General features: G+C 38.1%; 1 protein-coding gene across 5 annotated transcripts in view; it reads left to right on the top strand.

Annotated features, from left to right (window-relative positions):
* GARNL3 (GTPase activating Rap/RanGAP domain like 3) overlaps positions 1–12,286 on the top strand; it is a 296,004-nt gene extending 283,718 nt beyond the window's left edge. For all 5 annotated transcript variants that reach the window (XM_063432805.1, XM_063432806.1, XM_063432803.1 and 2 more), the window contains 4 exons: positions 2,837–2,972; positions 4,849–5,058; positions 8,553–8,673; positions 10,650–12,286. In XM_063432805.1, the coding sequence (XP_063288875.1) occupies positions 2,837–2,972; positions 4,849–5,058; positions 8,553–8,673; positions 10,650–10,812 (630 nt within the window). In that variant the 3' untranslated portion in view covers positions 10,813–12,286. The remainder of the gene's footprint in view (positions 1–2,836; positions 2,973–4,848; positions 5,059–8,552; positions 8,674–10,649) is intronic.
* Positions 12,287–15,315: the final 3,029 nt, after the last annotated feature.

The following is a 15,315-nucleotide window of genomic DNA, read 5'->3' as shown; positions in this document are numbered from 1 at the left end:
TAGCATGCTTTTCCTCTGCAATGCTCTCAGACTCCAACCCCCATAATGCTCAGAGTGGGTTCAGGTGGTCAGTCATCGTTTGATTTAATAGCAGCTGGGGAGCTTCAAGCAGAAGGCTTGTGATTGGATATTCTATAGAAAGATTATTAACGTGACATGAGCATTGGTAACCAAAGATTTACCACACAGTTAAAAAGTGACACACTTGGAAAGCAAAATGTATACCGGTAAGTGATGTATTATCTTCGAAAATACCTTAAAATATATAAAAGCAGAAAAATGCACAGAGCAGTATTTTTTGTCCAAGCTCTATAATAAAGTGCTAATCTGCCTAAAATCGCACCCACATTTGCAGACTCCCGTAAGTACCCAGAGTCTTGGTGTAACATCTCCTATGTAATAAAGGGCTAATTGGCCATGAATATTCTATGACGGTGATCTACGTGGCCAATAAAGGCCAATAAAATAATGGAACTAAGTGTTGATAGAATGAAATATGATTAAATAATTATTCATGTAAACCGGTAAGACTTTACTTTGAACCTGCAATTTTTTTTGTGTGTGTTAATTTATAGATAACGCTGTACTAAAGAAAGCAAATGTGTAGATGATTCATTCAGCCACATATGTGCCACACCCATAGCGACACTGTCATGGCGCAAATGTACCTGTACTGGGTTGCACTGGAGACTTTCCCAGAATGCTCTGCACGTGGCACACCATGCAGTGTATGAAAAAAATAGTTGATTTAAAAATAATTTTGATAATAATAATTACCCTTATATTCAATTAAAATCCTGTAAATATAAAATCAGGAAAAAAACATAGGGTAATAACGTCAAAATAAATTATAAATGGTGAATAAATGATCAAACTCACATATTACTGAGTCACTCAAAAGCTGACTCAGACTAGAAGCGTGGAATGGATAAAAAGTAGTGGTGGCTGAAATCAAATGCCAACTGTTTGCTTGTTCCTTCTTTAAAATGCCCAGGATGCAGGTTATTTTTAAAAAGGTTTTTATTACATAGTAAAAACAGCAGCAAAGATTAGAAGACAGCAAGCCCAGTCTCCACACACTGACGCGTTTCACCCGAAGCTTTTTTCAAAGTGTAAATCCATTCAGTTCGAACTTGCTTTAAATAGGAGTCCTTTTGCGCCCTTTTTCCGCTTTTGATTTCGGCTCCTCCCTTTTCTTTCTCGACGCAACCGGCAACCGGGCATCCTAGGGTCTATAGTTACCACCTTCACTTCCGCATTCGTAAGAGTGACGTAGGGGTGTGGGAAGAATGTCTCTTGTGCCGAGAAATCTTGGCGTTCCCAAAAGTCTCTCATTAAAAAGTGCAACATAGAAACATTCAGACATTACAACAAATTTTAACAATCAAGTTGATACATTTATCTCTCCTATATGCACAAATAGATACAGTAGTTCATGCAACCTGCATTTATCCACAGTCTAACATTGCAACTCTCTGACAATTGGAATGATACTTTTACTCACTCTAAATATGAAAAATAATCAACATCAATTAATATATACATTTCCTCTATATCAAGGGATAAATGAAGACATATATTTAAAAACATTGTACTCTTATTAAAAGACAAAAATGGAAAGAGAAGGAGATATATTAAAATGAGTTCATAACATAAACATACTTCCAAATTCATTGTCATTCCTAGTAATCAAGAGGGAAAAATTATAAAGAGGAAAAAATTAATTATATAATTAATTAAGTCTTGATAAAAATTGTATTTATCAAATATATAGAAGATCATTAAGAATCAATAAAAATAATAAATAAATTAATAAACTTTTAATTACCTGAAAAATATAGACGGTTTTTAAAAACATAAAAATCTTAAAAAATTCATTAAAAAATACCTACAACTCATATATGGTTAGAATTAATAGACTTATTACAAAAATTCCCTAATCATAGTGTGTCCAAACACTTCATGGAGTATCATAACGGAGATCCGAGTTATTTAGATTTTTTTTGCAATTGACCGTATAAAAATCCATTGGAGGGGTGGAGATAAGGAAAATGTTCGCAGCAAAACAGAAATGAGATGGATTTTCGATTTGGACACACTTATACCAAGGGGGCTTAATGCCGACTTTGAAATAAATACTTATATTTGAATCAGATTTTTGTAATAAGTCTATTAATTCTAACCAAATATGAGTTGTAGGTAATTTTTTTAATGAAATTTTAAAGATTTTTATGTTTTTAAAAACCGTCTATATTTTTCAGGTAATTAAAAGTTTATTAATTAAAAAAGCTTCGGCTGAAACGCGTCAGTGTGTGGAGACTGGGCTTGCTGTCTTCTAATCTTTGCTGCTGTTTTTACTATGTAATAAAAACCTTTTTAAAAATAACCTGCATCCTGGGCATTTTAAAGAAGGAACAAGCAAACAGTTGGCATTTGATTTCAGCCACCACTACTTTTTATCCATTCAACGCTTCTAGTCTGAGTCAGCTTTTGAGTGACTCGGTAATATGTGAGTTTGATCATTTATTCACCATTTTAAATTTATTTTGATGTTATTACCCTATGTTTTTTTCCTGATTTTATATTTACAGGATTTTAATTGAATATAAGGGTAATATTCATTATTTGTGTGTGCTCTCACCGTCTATTAATATTATTTTGTTTTCACTGATTTTATGTGTGGTGGAGTGACCCCACAGGTGATTGAAGCACTCTAATTTATTGTATTTTAATCCAATATACGCACTTTTCTTTGTATTAAAAACAATTTTGCCCATGTTGTATATAAGAGTCCCTTTAATTATATGCTAACATAGTTCATTTTTGCCGTTTTCAGTCAGATATTTATTTTAAAGCAACAGCTGCAGTGATTTCCTCATCCAATAGCAGTTCAAAGGACACCAGTTCCCACAGCTCTCCGCAGACACCTAGCGGATATGAGTTGCCTGTTTTCCCCTCACCACCGGTAGAAGGTAAAGTGTTAAACAAAATGTATTTTGGATGTACAGTATATAGTATCCATATATGTATTAGTCCAAATGTCATTGAAAGGTATGTTAGTGGGGAGAGCCGGGGGATGCAAAGTTAGAGTTTGGGGCGTTTTTAATTTCTGCCCCACACACTAAAAAAAAAAAGGATTTTTTTTCCCAGAGAGAAAGATGGAATTGGCCAAACACAGTCCAGGTGAACCTCAAATGCTGCACTATTTACCATCATTTATATTACAGTAACAGATCTTTTCATTAGACACTGATATGGATTACCAATTTCTCCTCCAGGCTGTGATACGGGGCAAGGTATTTTTGGAAAATGTGTTCATTTAGGACTGATTGGGTTTGACTTGTAAGAAATATCGTTTCCTAAATTACCAGTGTCAGCTAAGAATTAAAACTAATTAGCACAAAGAAGAGCTTTTTCTCTGGGGACAAACATAATTTAACTCAACCCCAGTCTTTTCTCCACATCCCAGACTAATGTGAATACAATAACATAAGGGAGGGCACAGTCACTTTTGTAAGTTAACGTTTAGAATATGGAAAATCTAATTCCTTGATAGTAAATATTTATATACAGTCAGGGACGGGTTACATTTCAGGTGACTGTAAACACAGAAATCTAAGGTGTCCTCGGTTTGAATCTGTGAGTATAGTGAGTGTATGTATCTGCGTAAATGCATGTAGGGTTAAGGGGGGCTGTACGGTAAAAGAGAGGTTCATGTCAGAGTTAGATTATATTCTGCCTGTTGAGAGGGATTATAGTGGGGTTATACTTAGCATTGGGTTACATGGGGTGCTTAGTTTTAAAGATAATTTAAAATTGGGATTAAGGTAAAGTGTTTTTGTGTGGCACTAAGGAAAGGGTTTGTAAAGGTTTTGAAAGTGGGGGTTAAATGTAGGGTAATGAGAAATATGTGTTTAGGGCATGCGGAGTTTGTAGGGCTTCTTACTAAGTACTCACCTTCCTATGTCTTCTATAGTCCATTCACCCTCCTATGACTGATAACAGAGATGCAGGAGCTATAATACAGTGTGTATCACTCGGCGCTGTCCTCGTGCTGCCTCTGCAAGACACTTCCTGTGTGAGAGGCTACTAGTGGGCAGATGGGAAGTGATCCCTTCCACTTCCTGTCCAGCCTCACACACAGACACTGGAGGAGCTGGGATAGCAATCAGTTTTACACCCTCCATAACTGTTCATGCAGCTCTGCTAGCAAACATAGGAGGCTAACTGGGTTACAGAGGGCACAGGCCAAAGCTCCTGGTACTTCATCTCCCCATCAGCCCACGTAGCCTCCAAAAATGCACATTAAGTGCTGTAAAAGGCACCCTCTACAGGACAGGCCCCAGTTATCTGGAAATCCACCCCGTTAGCTAGTTCATGGATATAAATATTAATACTTACCAAGAAGAACTGTCACTTCCCAGGAATTATAATGCGTTTAGTTTACTTATCTCCTATATTTCCTAAATGTGTGTTTTTGAGGCCTGGAAAATAAAATAGCATGAAAAGTAGAGATCCGCGGTATTCGGTTCTATGCTGGAATTGAGTGTCTTTGCCTTAACTCAACTGGCAATCATTGTAATAAGCGCTGCCCTTTGCTGTCATTTAAAGAAAAGATACATAAAACAAAGTATTTGCAGCTGTCAGTCAGTATTGATAGACAGGAGGAGAAACACAAACAATGTATCTATCACTCATCGTCCAATGCAATGTGTGCCCTGTTTGTGCCAGGACTGAACTAAATTGTAATTTATATTTAAAAGAAAATAGAGCATTGCATGATATAAGCTTATAGGTGATTCTCACTGTTTTATTTTTAATTCTTTAATACCTTCTGTTTCTTAAAAGGTGAAGTGCAATGCAGGAACATCTACAAGATTCCTCTCAGTAACTTGGTTGGAAGGAGCATTGAGCGACCTTTAAAGTCACCGCTGGCTCCCAAACTGATCACTACACCCACATCTAGCGGCATATCCTGCATCCCTGTCACACACTCGCTGTCACTATCCCGTATGGAAATCAAAGAAATAGCCAGCCGGACGAGGAAAGAATTATTGGGTAACTTGATATTTGTTTTGATATAGTTTTCACGCAGTGTTTTGTCTGTCTCTATGTTTTGTATTTATATTATACTTCTATTATTCCATGTTCACTGTAAGCACGTGTTGTAAGCAGACCAGCACTAAAATTGCCAAGAAAAAAAAAAATCGACCTAAACATACCCTCCAGATTAACATTGAGTTATTTTTTTGTTCCTGTTCACAATGTTGGGTATGTTTTGTATAAAGATCCTTTAACTGTTTCTTCTGGAAGTACTTTTCTGAAGGGTCTATTACAAACACAAACGGTTTGTGTGTATTGTACATATCATCAGAATGATTTGTGGACTGTTTTTTTTTTTTACTGGAAGATACATAAAATGAAAATGTATGTGGATATGTATGTGAGTGTTCTAAATTAGAACACAATGCGTCCAGTTATATGTAAGCAAGCCGGGGGTTCTATTGGCTTCCTGTCTATAGCTTGCCGGTCTATATTTTCTGTATCCTTCACTTATTATCTGTGATATGTGAGCAAGGCATAATGTCAAAGAATGCTTCAATAGGATTATTCGTATGAGTAACAGAATTAAAGGGATACTATAGTCACCAAAACAACTTTAGGTCGATGAAGCAGTTTTGGTGTATAGATCATGCTCCTGCAGTCTCACTGCTAAATTCTTTGCCATTTAGGAGTGAAATCACTTTGTTTGTCCAGCCCTGGGTACACCTCCCTGCAGGTGACTTGACTTACACAGCCTTCCTAAACACTTCCTGTAAAGAGTCATCTAATGTTTATACTTCCTTTACTGCAAATTCTGTTTAATTTCTAATTTCTAATCTTCTGCTCTGTTAATAATTTGCTAGATCTCCTGTGTATAATTACAATTCAATTTACAGAGCAGGAGATATTAACTTTTAACTACTTAAGGACCGCAGGCGTACCGAGTACGTCCGCAGCAAATATATTAGTTACCCGATCGCTGCCGTTCCCCGCAGGTGATCGATGGTGCTCCAGGTCTGGGGGGACTGCCTGACAGGCCAGACAGTCCCCCCCTCTGCAATTTATGCCTCCGCGGGCCATGTGATCGTATGTATATATATATCTATGTATCTTTTATATATAATGTCATACTAAGTGTATTTTTATATTAATATATACAAATATAAAAATACACTTAGAATTAAATTACACACACACACACACACATATATATATAAATGAAAGCAAGAGGGCTGCACTCACCTGAACATGCATACATTATAGGGTGCTGCTGGGCCAAAATATACAAAATACACAATTCAGCGCACTCGCTTATTCACTAAACAATTATTTCAAATCTCACAGATTGTAATAGTTTTATTTAAAAACACCACACCTAGGCAAAAAATAATGGGGGTTTAGTTACATTATATGATCATATATTGCATAAGCCTGCCACAACATTAATGTACCCCAGAGTAGGACTTGATGGGACCTGGGACCTTGACAGAATCCAACCATTTGTTCTGGCCGCACAGAAGGGGAATCCTGTGACAGTGACTATACCAGTGGACATCCTGTCCTTTCCAACAGTTTATATACATTATGTTATGTTGCTTTGTTTCCATGTCTTTTTCCACTACTGTTTCATTAATAATTTAATTTGGCGTGTCCACAGATGCTCCCATTACTAAGCAGCTTAGCCGTACCTGCTGGCAAGTGGGATTTACACCCCCACATTTTTCTAACCCCTCATCCCATTACTGGTCTGCGCTACCTTGCAATCTTCCCCAAGCCTATGTGGGTACCAGCCTCTGATCACTGTACCCTGGCATAAGTGCCACTGACCCTACCTGCAGTTTGCAGAGACAGCTTGCACTCTCTACCCGGACATAATACGTAGATATGTCCATAATTCACATTATCTGAGAGAGATGCGCATCTCACTACGTTAACTCCTACATAATTTACTTACATGTTATTGTTTTGCTTTTCTACCCTCATACTTCTACACTTAAAGGATCACTATAGGGTCAGGAACACAAACTTGTATTCCTGACTCTATATTGTTAAAACTGCCATCTAACCCCCCTGGGCCCCTCATGCCTCTATAAATATAGCAAAATCTTACTGTACTCAAGCCTGAAGCTGTAAATCTGCATGCTGTTTCACTCAAAAAAACAAGCAGTCTGCTGACATCATCAGAAGTGGTAGCCTGATCCAATCACAATGCTTCTCCATAGGATTGGCTGAGACTGACAAAGAGGCAGATCAGGGGTAGAGCCAGCATGATTCAAACACATCCCTGGTCAATCAACATCTCCTCATAGAGATGAATTGAATCAATGAATCTCTATGAGGAAAGTTCAGTGTCTGCATGCAGAGGGAGGAGATACTGAAAATTTGGATGCATTTTAGGTAGCCATGACCCAGGAAGGACCTCTAACAGACATCTTAGGAGTGGCCAGTGAAGTTATCACTAGGCTGTAATGTAAACACTGCATTTTCTCTGAAAAGACAGTGTTTACAGCAAAAAGCCAGAAGGTAATGATTATACTCACCAGAACAAATTCAATAAGCTGTAGTTGTTCTGGTAACTATAGTGTCCCTTTAATATAAAAAGAGGCAGACAACGCAAGGAGATCCTTGCTCACAGCTCCGTTCTCTAGAAATATACCTAAGGTGTAATGTTGGAATGCTGTCTTAATATCTCATAATCTCATGTCTCCATTTTTACTGTTGTACCTACAATTTTGTCTCAATAAACAAAGATTGACAAAAAAAAATAATTAAAAACATTGGGTATTTCTAAACTCAGGACAAAATTTAGAAACTATTTAGCATGGGTGTTTTTTGGCAGTTGTAGATGCGTAACAGATTTTGGGGGTCAAAGTTAGAAAAAGTGTGTTTTTAAAAAAACAAAAAAACATTTTCATCATATATTATACATTTTTTTTTATAGTAAATTATATGATATGATGAAAATAATGGTATCTTTAGAAAGACAATTTAATGGCGAGAAAAACCCGTGTATAATATGTGTGGGTACATTCAATGAGTAAGAGGAAAATTACAGTTAAACACAAACACCGCAGAAATGTAAAAACAGCCCTCGTCCTTAACGGTAAGACAATTTAAAAATGGTCTGGTCACTAAGGGGTTAATGTAAGTTACACCTGACAATTTTGTTTTTCTGCTGGCTGTGTCAGTCACTGCCAGGGAAGGTGTCGCTCGGGCTGCATAAACAGAAACAAAAGTGATTTAACTCCTAAATGGCAGAGAACTGAGCAGTGAGCCGTGATCTATACATACAAACTGCTTCATTAAGCTAAAGTTGTTTTGGTGACTATTGTTTCCCTTTTTAAAAAATGATGGACTAATTAACTGATGTACGTCTCCATCAAAAAAATAACCGTCATGGCTTTTACAATCCTGTGTCCAAACAGTTTTTCTCCATGGACATTCTCACAACATTTTACTTACTTTACTAAATCTACATGTAATCTTATTTTCAACCAATATCTGTCCAGGCCTTTCTCATGAACCAACAACCAAATCAGAGGCATCGCAAAGACAGAAAAAACTTGCCAGGAAACAACCAGAGGAAGAATCAAAACAGGAAGAAGCAGTGAGATCAACCAGCACTGACAGGTGAGCTGAGTTGGCAGAAGTTCCCATAAGGTAAAATAGTCCGGTATCTAGTTCAGTAGGTCTGATTTGATAGCCAAGTGTAAATCTATCCGTAGTAGTAAAAGGTTTTTAATACACAAGTTGTTTTGCCAGCACAGACTGCAATCCGTTTCTTATGAATAAAATATTATTATTTGAAAGTGATTTTCCTTTTTTTTGCATAATTACAAGGTCAGGGACGAATTGTGTACCCGTTGCAGTTCTGTGACTTGTGTCCGCATACATTCTCCCTCCTCCTCTCACAGTCCTTGTTCTTTCTCTTTTTTTATATTGTTAAAAAATGTGAAACAGAAAGGCATTCTGCAACTCCTACACTCTTCTAGAAACAGTCTTGTTGGTGTTTGGATTCCCTTAAATGAAACTCATTTTTTTATTACTGAAAACTAAAGGTGGCATGTAACATTGCAACAGCATTATGTTATCGTCATTTTGCATTATTATTGAAAATAAGAGTACATGTTAAGTAGCCACAATGTGTATTATTTTGAAATGCATGCATATAAGAAAACACCTTTTTTCAGGGGACCTCCTGGCTTACATGTACTCAGCGGGGGCCGCCATCTTTAAGTTGTAAACGGTACTTCCAACCAAGGAGGCGTTAAAGATGGCTGCCCCCACGGTGCGGCAGATGTCCATAAAAGTGTTATTTTTATGTAGGAATTATAAAAATGTGCCCACATAGGCTTTTAAAAATTGGCAATTTTCCTTTAAGCAAGTCGCCTGTTGAAGGATGAATTTTACCTGTGATATTGTAGCATGGAATGTATCAATCAGCAGACTCCTGTCGCTGCCAATAGATTTATATGTCATGTGAAATCTTGCTCTGTCTAGGGAAATAACACACACAGATCAGTGTGCGCTGTGCCCTATGGGCATCTTAACAAGAGGAACTGTCTACATGCCAGTTACTGTTTAATACATTTATGACGGCTAGAGAAACAATGCCCTAATACCCACCGTAGAGTTATCCCATCGAGTAGCTCTGGGAACAAATGTGGTAATTTTCCTAGTTTCGCCTGTTCATTGTCGCTTACAGCATCCAGTGATGTTTCACACGGCGACATGTTGGACCTAAATAGTACTCTGCTGGCGTGTAGTGCTTTCATTGGTAAAATCACTAATGAGCTTGAAAAAAATAAAAATAAATGTCAGTTCAATAACTTCAGACACCTCTGCCTTCCCTTTAAAGGCATACTGTAGTGCCAGGAATACAAAGCTGAATTCCTGGCCCTACCAATCCCTATGCCTCCACCCTCACTCACCTCACTCAAGAACCCTTTATTTACTTTCCTGATCCCAGAGCCAATGTCACTGGGCGCTGGGTCGATGCTCTGTAACCCCCTCCTGCGTCCTGCCATGAGCTGGGTCTAATGCACATGCGCGGGAATGCCGCGTGTGCATTAGACCTCCCCATATGAAAGCATTGAATCAATACTTTCCTATCGGGAAAATCTGACGCTGGAGGTCCTCATGCAGAGTGTGAGGACATCCAGCATCAGATAACGGACCAAAGGTCAGTTTGGATTCTGGAAGCCCTTAAGTGGCTGTCTGTTAGACAGCCACATAGGGAAGACTTAGAGCTGCAATGTAAACATTCTCTAGAACTGCAATGTTTTACGGACACAGCACCCAGGTCACTTCAATGAGCTGAACTGGTCTGGGTGCCTACAGTGTTCCTTTAACTGAGAAATATAATTTTGTTTTTTTAATTGTCTCATTTATTGCTAGATCTCCCCCTCTTGTAACATTGTAAATTGCTACGGAATTTGTTGGCGCTATATAATTGCCAATAGTAATATTAATAATTACACACAGAATACGTTTATATCCACTTCCAGTACCTCCAATGTCTGCAAGTATTCTCTAGAACACAATTGTAAAGTAAATAAAGTTTGAATATGAATATATTAATATATCTCCTTTGTTTGTTCCACCAGAATAAATTCAGGCTCTTTTGAAAGTAATTCCGAAGGGCAGCGTCACTGTTCCACCAGTTCGGACCCAGACACTAATATCAGCGTGGAGGAAAGTCCCCCCTTCAGCAGCTCCTTTCCGATGGTCACTTCCTTTGATGAGGAGGACATCATTGACCTGAAGTGAAGACAATCTCAGCAACCCTCGTCCTTCTCTATCCTCTTTCCACCCCTTTCTGACAGACGTTAGGGTCCTGGGGGAATGTCACAACACTGCTTTATGCGATCCGGTGCTCGGAAAACCAATCAGAACGTTGCAGAACCGCGGCTGAACAATATACGCTGCTAGCGTCATAGATATACTTTCTATGCCCATAGATGGATCACTTTGCTACATAGTTACCAACCCTGGTTTGAAACCAAGTGTGTATCACCTTTATTTCAATGTATTTATAAATGTCTATCTTTATATATCACTATGCCTTCAGAGAGTGCTACGTGCCAGTTTCACTAGTTGGCTCCTGGCGCTAGGCACACTCTACTTTAAAAAGGGCCAAACAAGAGTGTCACGCCCTGATCTACATACCCATCCAGTTGTGTTATGCTGCCCGAGAGGCAATCAACCAATTATAATTGGATCTCAGGTCCCGCTGAGGGTGAGCCCATTAACCCTGTGCGTTCTAGTGGAGGGAGCAACACAATAAATTAGTGCCTTGCACACCACTCTGGCACCCATAGGGTTACAACAGATCATAACCTCAAACTAGATAAGAAAACGATTCACTTTAAAATGATTGTTTGCTCGCAAGGCATTATAAAATACAGGGGCATTCTTTTTAAGAAATATTTTTTTACATGGATACAAAAAAACAAAAACACAAAATACCCCACCTTCAAATCTTATCCCTTTACAAATATCGGAGCTGCTAATTAACTCTCTCTGTTCGTTCCCTGGTACGGTTGGAACGATCCCCCTCTGTGAGAGTAAGATACAAGGAACCAGATGAAACTGCGCACATCTGCGTAGGATGTACTAACAACGCCGTTTTTAAATGCGACAATGTTTTACCATTCACCTATTTTCTCACTTAAAACGTGCCAAGGAACAATCTCATTTGTTTTCTACAGATTCACTTCCATTTTTTTTTCTCTCTTCCATCAACAAAAATAATATATAAACTTTGTTACGTGTTCTAAAATAATAATAATTTTATATGTATATATGTATATATATTTTATTAGACTTATTTGTATAGTGACGTATGTGCTCAGAAATTGACTATCACTTTTGGAATGTAAGCATGATTTCACTCTACTTTGAAGCCTACATAAGAAATTCCAATTCATTCCAGTCCAGATTTTCTAAATTGCATTCCACACGCGCAGTTTTTTCCCCTTCCATTTGGTTTTTATGGACTTGATGGGGACCCACAAAGCCAAAATAAAAAATCTCTGATTGCCACCTAGTGGAAGATGCAGGATATTCAGGAAAAATACAGAGATAAGAATAGCAGAGTTTATTAATAGTAAATACTCAGGTTTCTTCCTGATAAATAGCCTTTCAATGCAGATCTGAATACTACAAAGTACATACTACAAGTACGTTATAAATGCATGTTTCACGTCTGTGCAAAACAAAATATAAAATGGATAAAAAACAATTTTTTTTACATGGAGAGATAGCTTAGTGGTTAGTACTCTATTTGTAACCCTAACCCTAAATGTCATAACTACTGGTGCTGTTGTACACCCCCCATTACTAACCTTCACTAACTTACCTTGCAGGACCTCTGTTGATCAGCGCTCTTCAGACACTAGGCATGTTTGTTTCTGAGAGATCAGGTATCCAATCTCTGCAGTAACATGTTATAAATGACAGGCTAAAAACCATTTGTCTAAGTTAGACAAACTCATGCGGCATTTACCCCCTGTTTCCCCTTTAGAAAAATCATTTTCAAAATTAAAAAGGAAAACCTTAACCCAAATTGTCAACCAATGCCCCACTTAAAACCAATTGTAGCTAAGTTACTATAGTAAACGTTTTACCTTCAGACATTCTCACGTATTATTTGGATCTAATTAGGATATGAAAGTCTTAAAACGTACCTGGCATGGTACGCACATTTTCTTTCAATTGAAAAGCATTAAATTTCATCTGTACATTGTGCTGACAAAATGCTAAAAAAAAAATTGTATAGGCTTTAACGTAAAGCTGTTTAAAAGGTTGATTGACAGTGGAGAGCAGGAGAACCATCTCCTAGGATGTTCTCCTTTTCTCCATAACATATATTCTACAGGAAGCGTTTCTCAAGCTTCCATGAGGAATATAGGAATGGAGTGACTGATGTCACTCTGTTCTGATGCCAAAGTTCTGGAAGTGTGACTTTACGCAGAGCCAGTTCCCGTGCAGAGGGGCGGGGAGTAAGAAATACCGAATGATGGATCTAACAATAGTGTTCAGAGGAGTCGTTTGGGGACGGTGGCACTGGAATGGGAAGCAGCAGGTAAGTATGTAATGGCACTTTCAATATATATTTTATTTTAAAGGATTACTTAAAGCACCATAAACACTTCAGTGATTTAAAGTGATCATGGTGCTTGGAGTTTATATATGCAGCATTTCCACTATGTAGAAACCGAATGCGAGTAAGCCACCGTTGAGGGATCCAGGTAAAGGATTAACCTTAATAAAGTCGGTTTGCCTTTACCGGGAAATGGCGGCAGGGTTTTCCGTGCATTATAACTACAACAGCGGGCTGCAATGGTTATGATTCTTGGAGTAACCATTTAACAATGAATTCTAGAGATTTTGCTTTGGGAGCTGAGCAGGGCATGTCAGGTTCACTTTAAACCGTGTCTCATTACAGGAAGGCTCCATAGCTTTTTATACACAGACAAAATAAGGCACCAAGAGGCCTGAAAATCTGTACAATGAGGCAACTATGCTGCTCCCTAGAGATGGATCTAAAAAGGTTCTTTTGTTGTAGTTCTGCAGCATAAAATTCCCATGAGATACATTAGTAAACCTATACTCATTCTATTTCTACACATCACGGCCATTGCATCATTACTCTTACAGAAATGGTACTTGTCACAGAACATTCCATAGCGTTTCATTTAAAACATGTTTACATATAAATTAATCTTTACACAAAAAAAAACTTCTGAAAAGTAGTTTCATTTTTTGGAAATTGCATTTCCCTTGCTAAAGTCACAACGACTATCTAACTTGCCATCTTTTAACGTCATGTAAAATATAATTACGACACAACTGTTGCGGTAAAACCATTTCTGTCCATCTCTCCAGCCACCTCTTCGTGTTACGTGCAATGTGACCGAACGAGCTTTATCTGAAACCTACAATCTAGATAGAGGTGTAGGTTGCTCTGGATCAGACACTCCAGAAAAAAATAACAGTGTAGTAAAAATGTACATACTAGGCAGACCACTCCCTCCCATGCTGGACTTTCGCACCATTCGTACATACAATACAAAGAAGGACAGTTTAATTTTCAGGCTGTGGTTAGGGGGCTTTATGCACCTAAAATTTAATTTAGAATGAGAACGATTCCTAAACACATTTATTGTAGTTTAAAGAAAAATTACTGGGAGTATTATTGCTGTGGAGCTCTGTTATACACTCAGACACATTACTGGGAGTATTATTGCTGTGGAGCTCTGTTATACACTCAGACACATTACTGGGAGTATTATTGCTGTGGAGCTCTGTTATACACTCAGACACATTACTGGGAATAGTATTACGGTGTAGCTCTGTTATACACTCAGACACACCAACAATAAGAAGCTCCTAGAAAAGAGGGACAAGGAGATTTGGGACACTTGGGAGGTATGCATCTGTTGTGCGGGCACTGCTGTTCCTAACAAACACTCTGGCACTTTATGTACATTTGCTGGAATGTCTATATTGAGAAATCTCCTTCCAATGCATCACTTTGTCACCCACTGGAAGGAATTTTTATTATTCAGGTGGAACCTGAAGAGTGCGATCAACAAGTCCATAGTTTTAACTCCTCCCACTCCCCGAGTCATGGTAAGAGGAGCACCAAAGACCCCAGCCAGAAGAGGTTTATGTGCGTTGATCAGGGTATATTAGATTATAAGAGATGCTTAGGATATTGTAACAGTGCCATTGGTGGGCAGTTTCATTTCTAAGTGATTAGTACCAGGGCATAACCCTAATTCATCACAGCTAGGACAATCAAAATAACTGATCTAACAATTGATACATTTAGTGCTCGAAATACTCTGTCCTAAAGTCTGCGACTCCGTTGGCAGTTGTCCATAATTCACGGTTTAGTAAGTAAAGTATAGGGATGAGACAGTCTGGTTCCTTCATGGCCATTTGCCAAAAGTTCCATAGAGTTATTTACTGGATTCAAACCCAATATGTAAACATGGAGCACCAAAAATCACGCTACCATGTTACTTCTTAAAGAATCAACATGGTAATAGTAAATTTGTCAAGTGCTCACAGTGACTCTGGTCTAATATCACCCTACGTTAGTTATTCTCAGACTAGTCTCCGGCATCACGAGTGGTTCAGAATTTTGAAATGACCCGGTTTTATTCAAATAGAGATGCTGATAAAGCCTTGACCATTGGTGAACCAGAAGAGCTGTGGGAGGACAATATACCAACTCAATCGCCAATACTCTGTCTTCTAAAA

This window comes from Pelobates fuscus, chromosome 9 (genome assembly GCF_036172605.1).
Source record: "Pelobates fuscus isolate aPelFus1 chromosome 9, aPelFus1.pri, whole genome shotgun sequence".
Taxonomy (NCBI): domain Eukaryota; kingdom Metazoa; phylum Chordata; class Amphibia; order Anura; family Pelobatidae; genus Pelobates; species Pelobates fuscus.
This window is presented reverse-complemented; position numbering and strand designations above follow the sequence as displayed.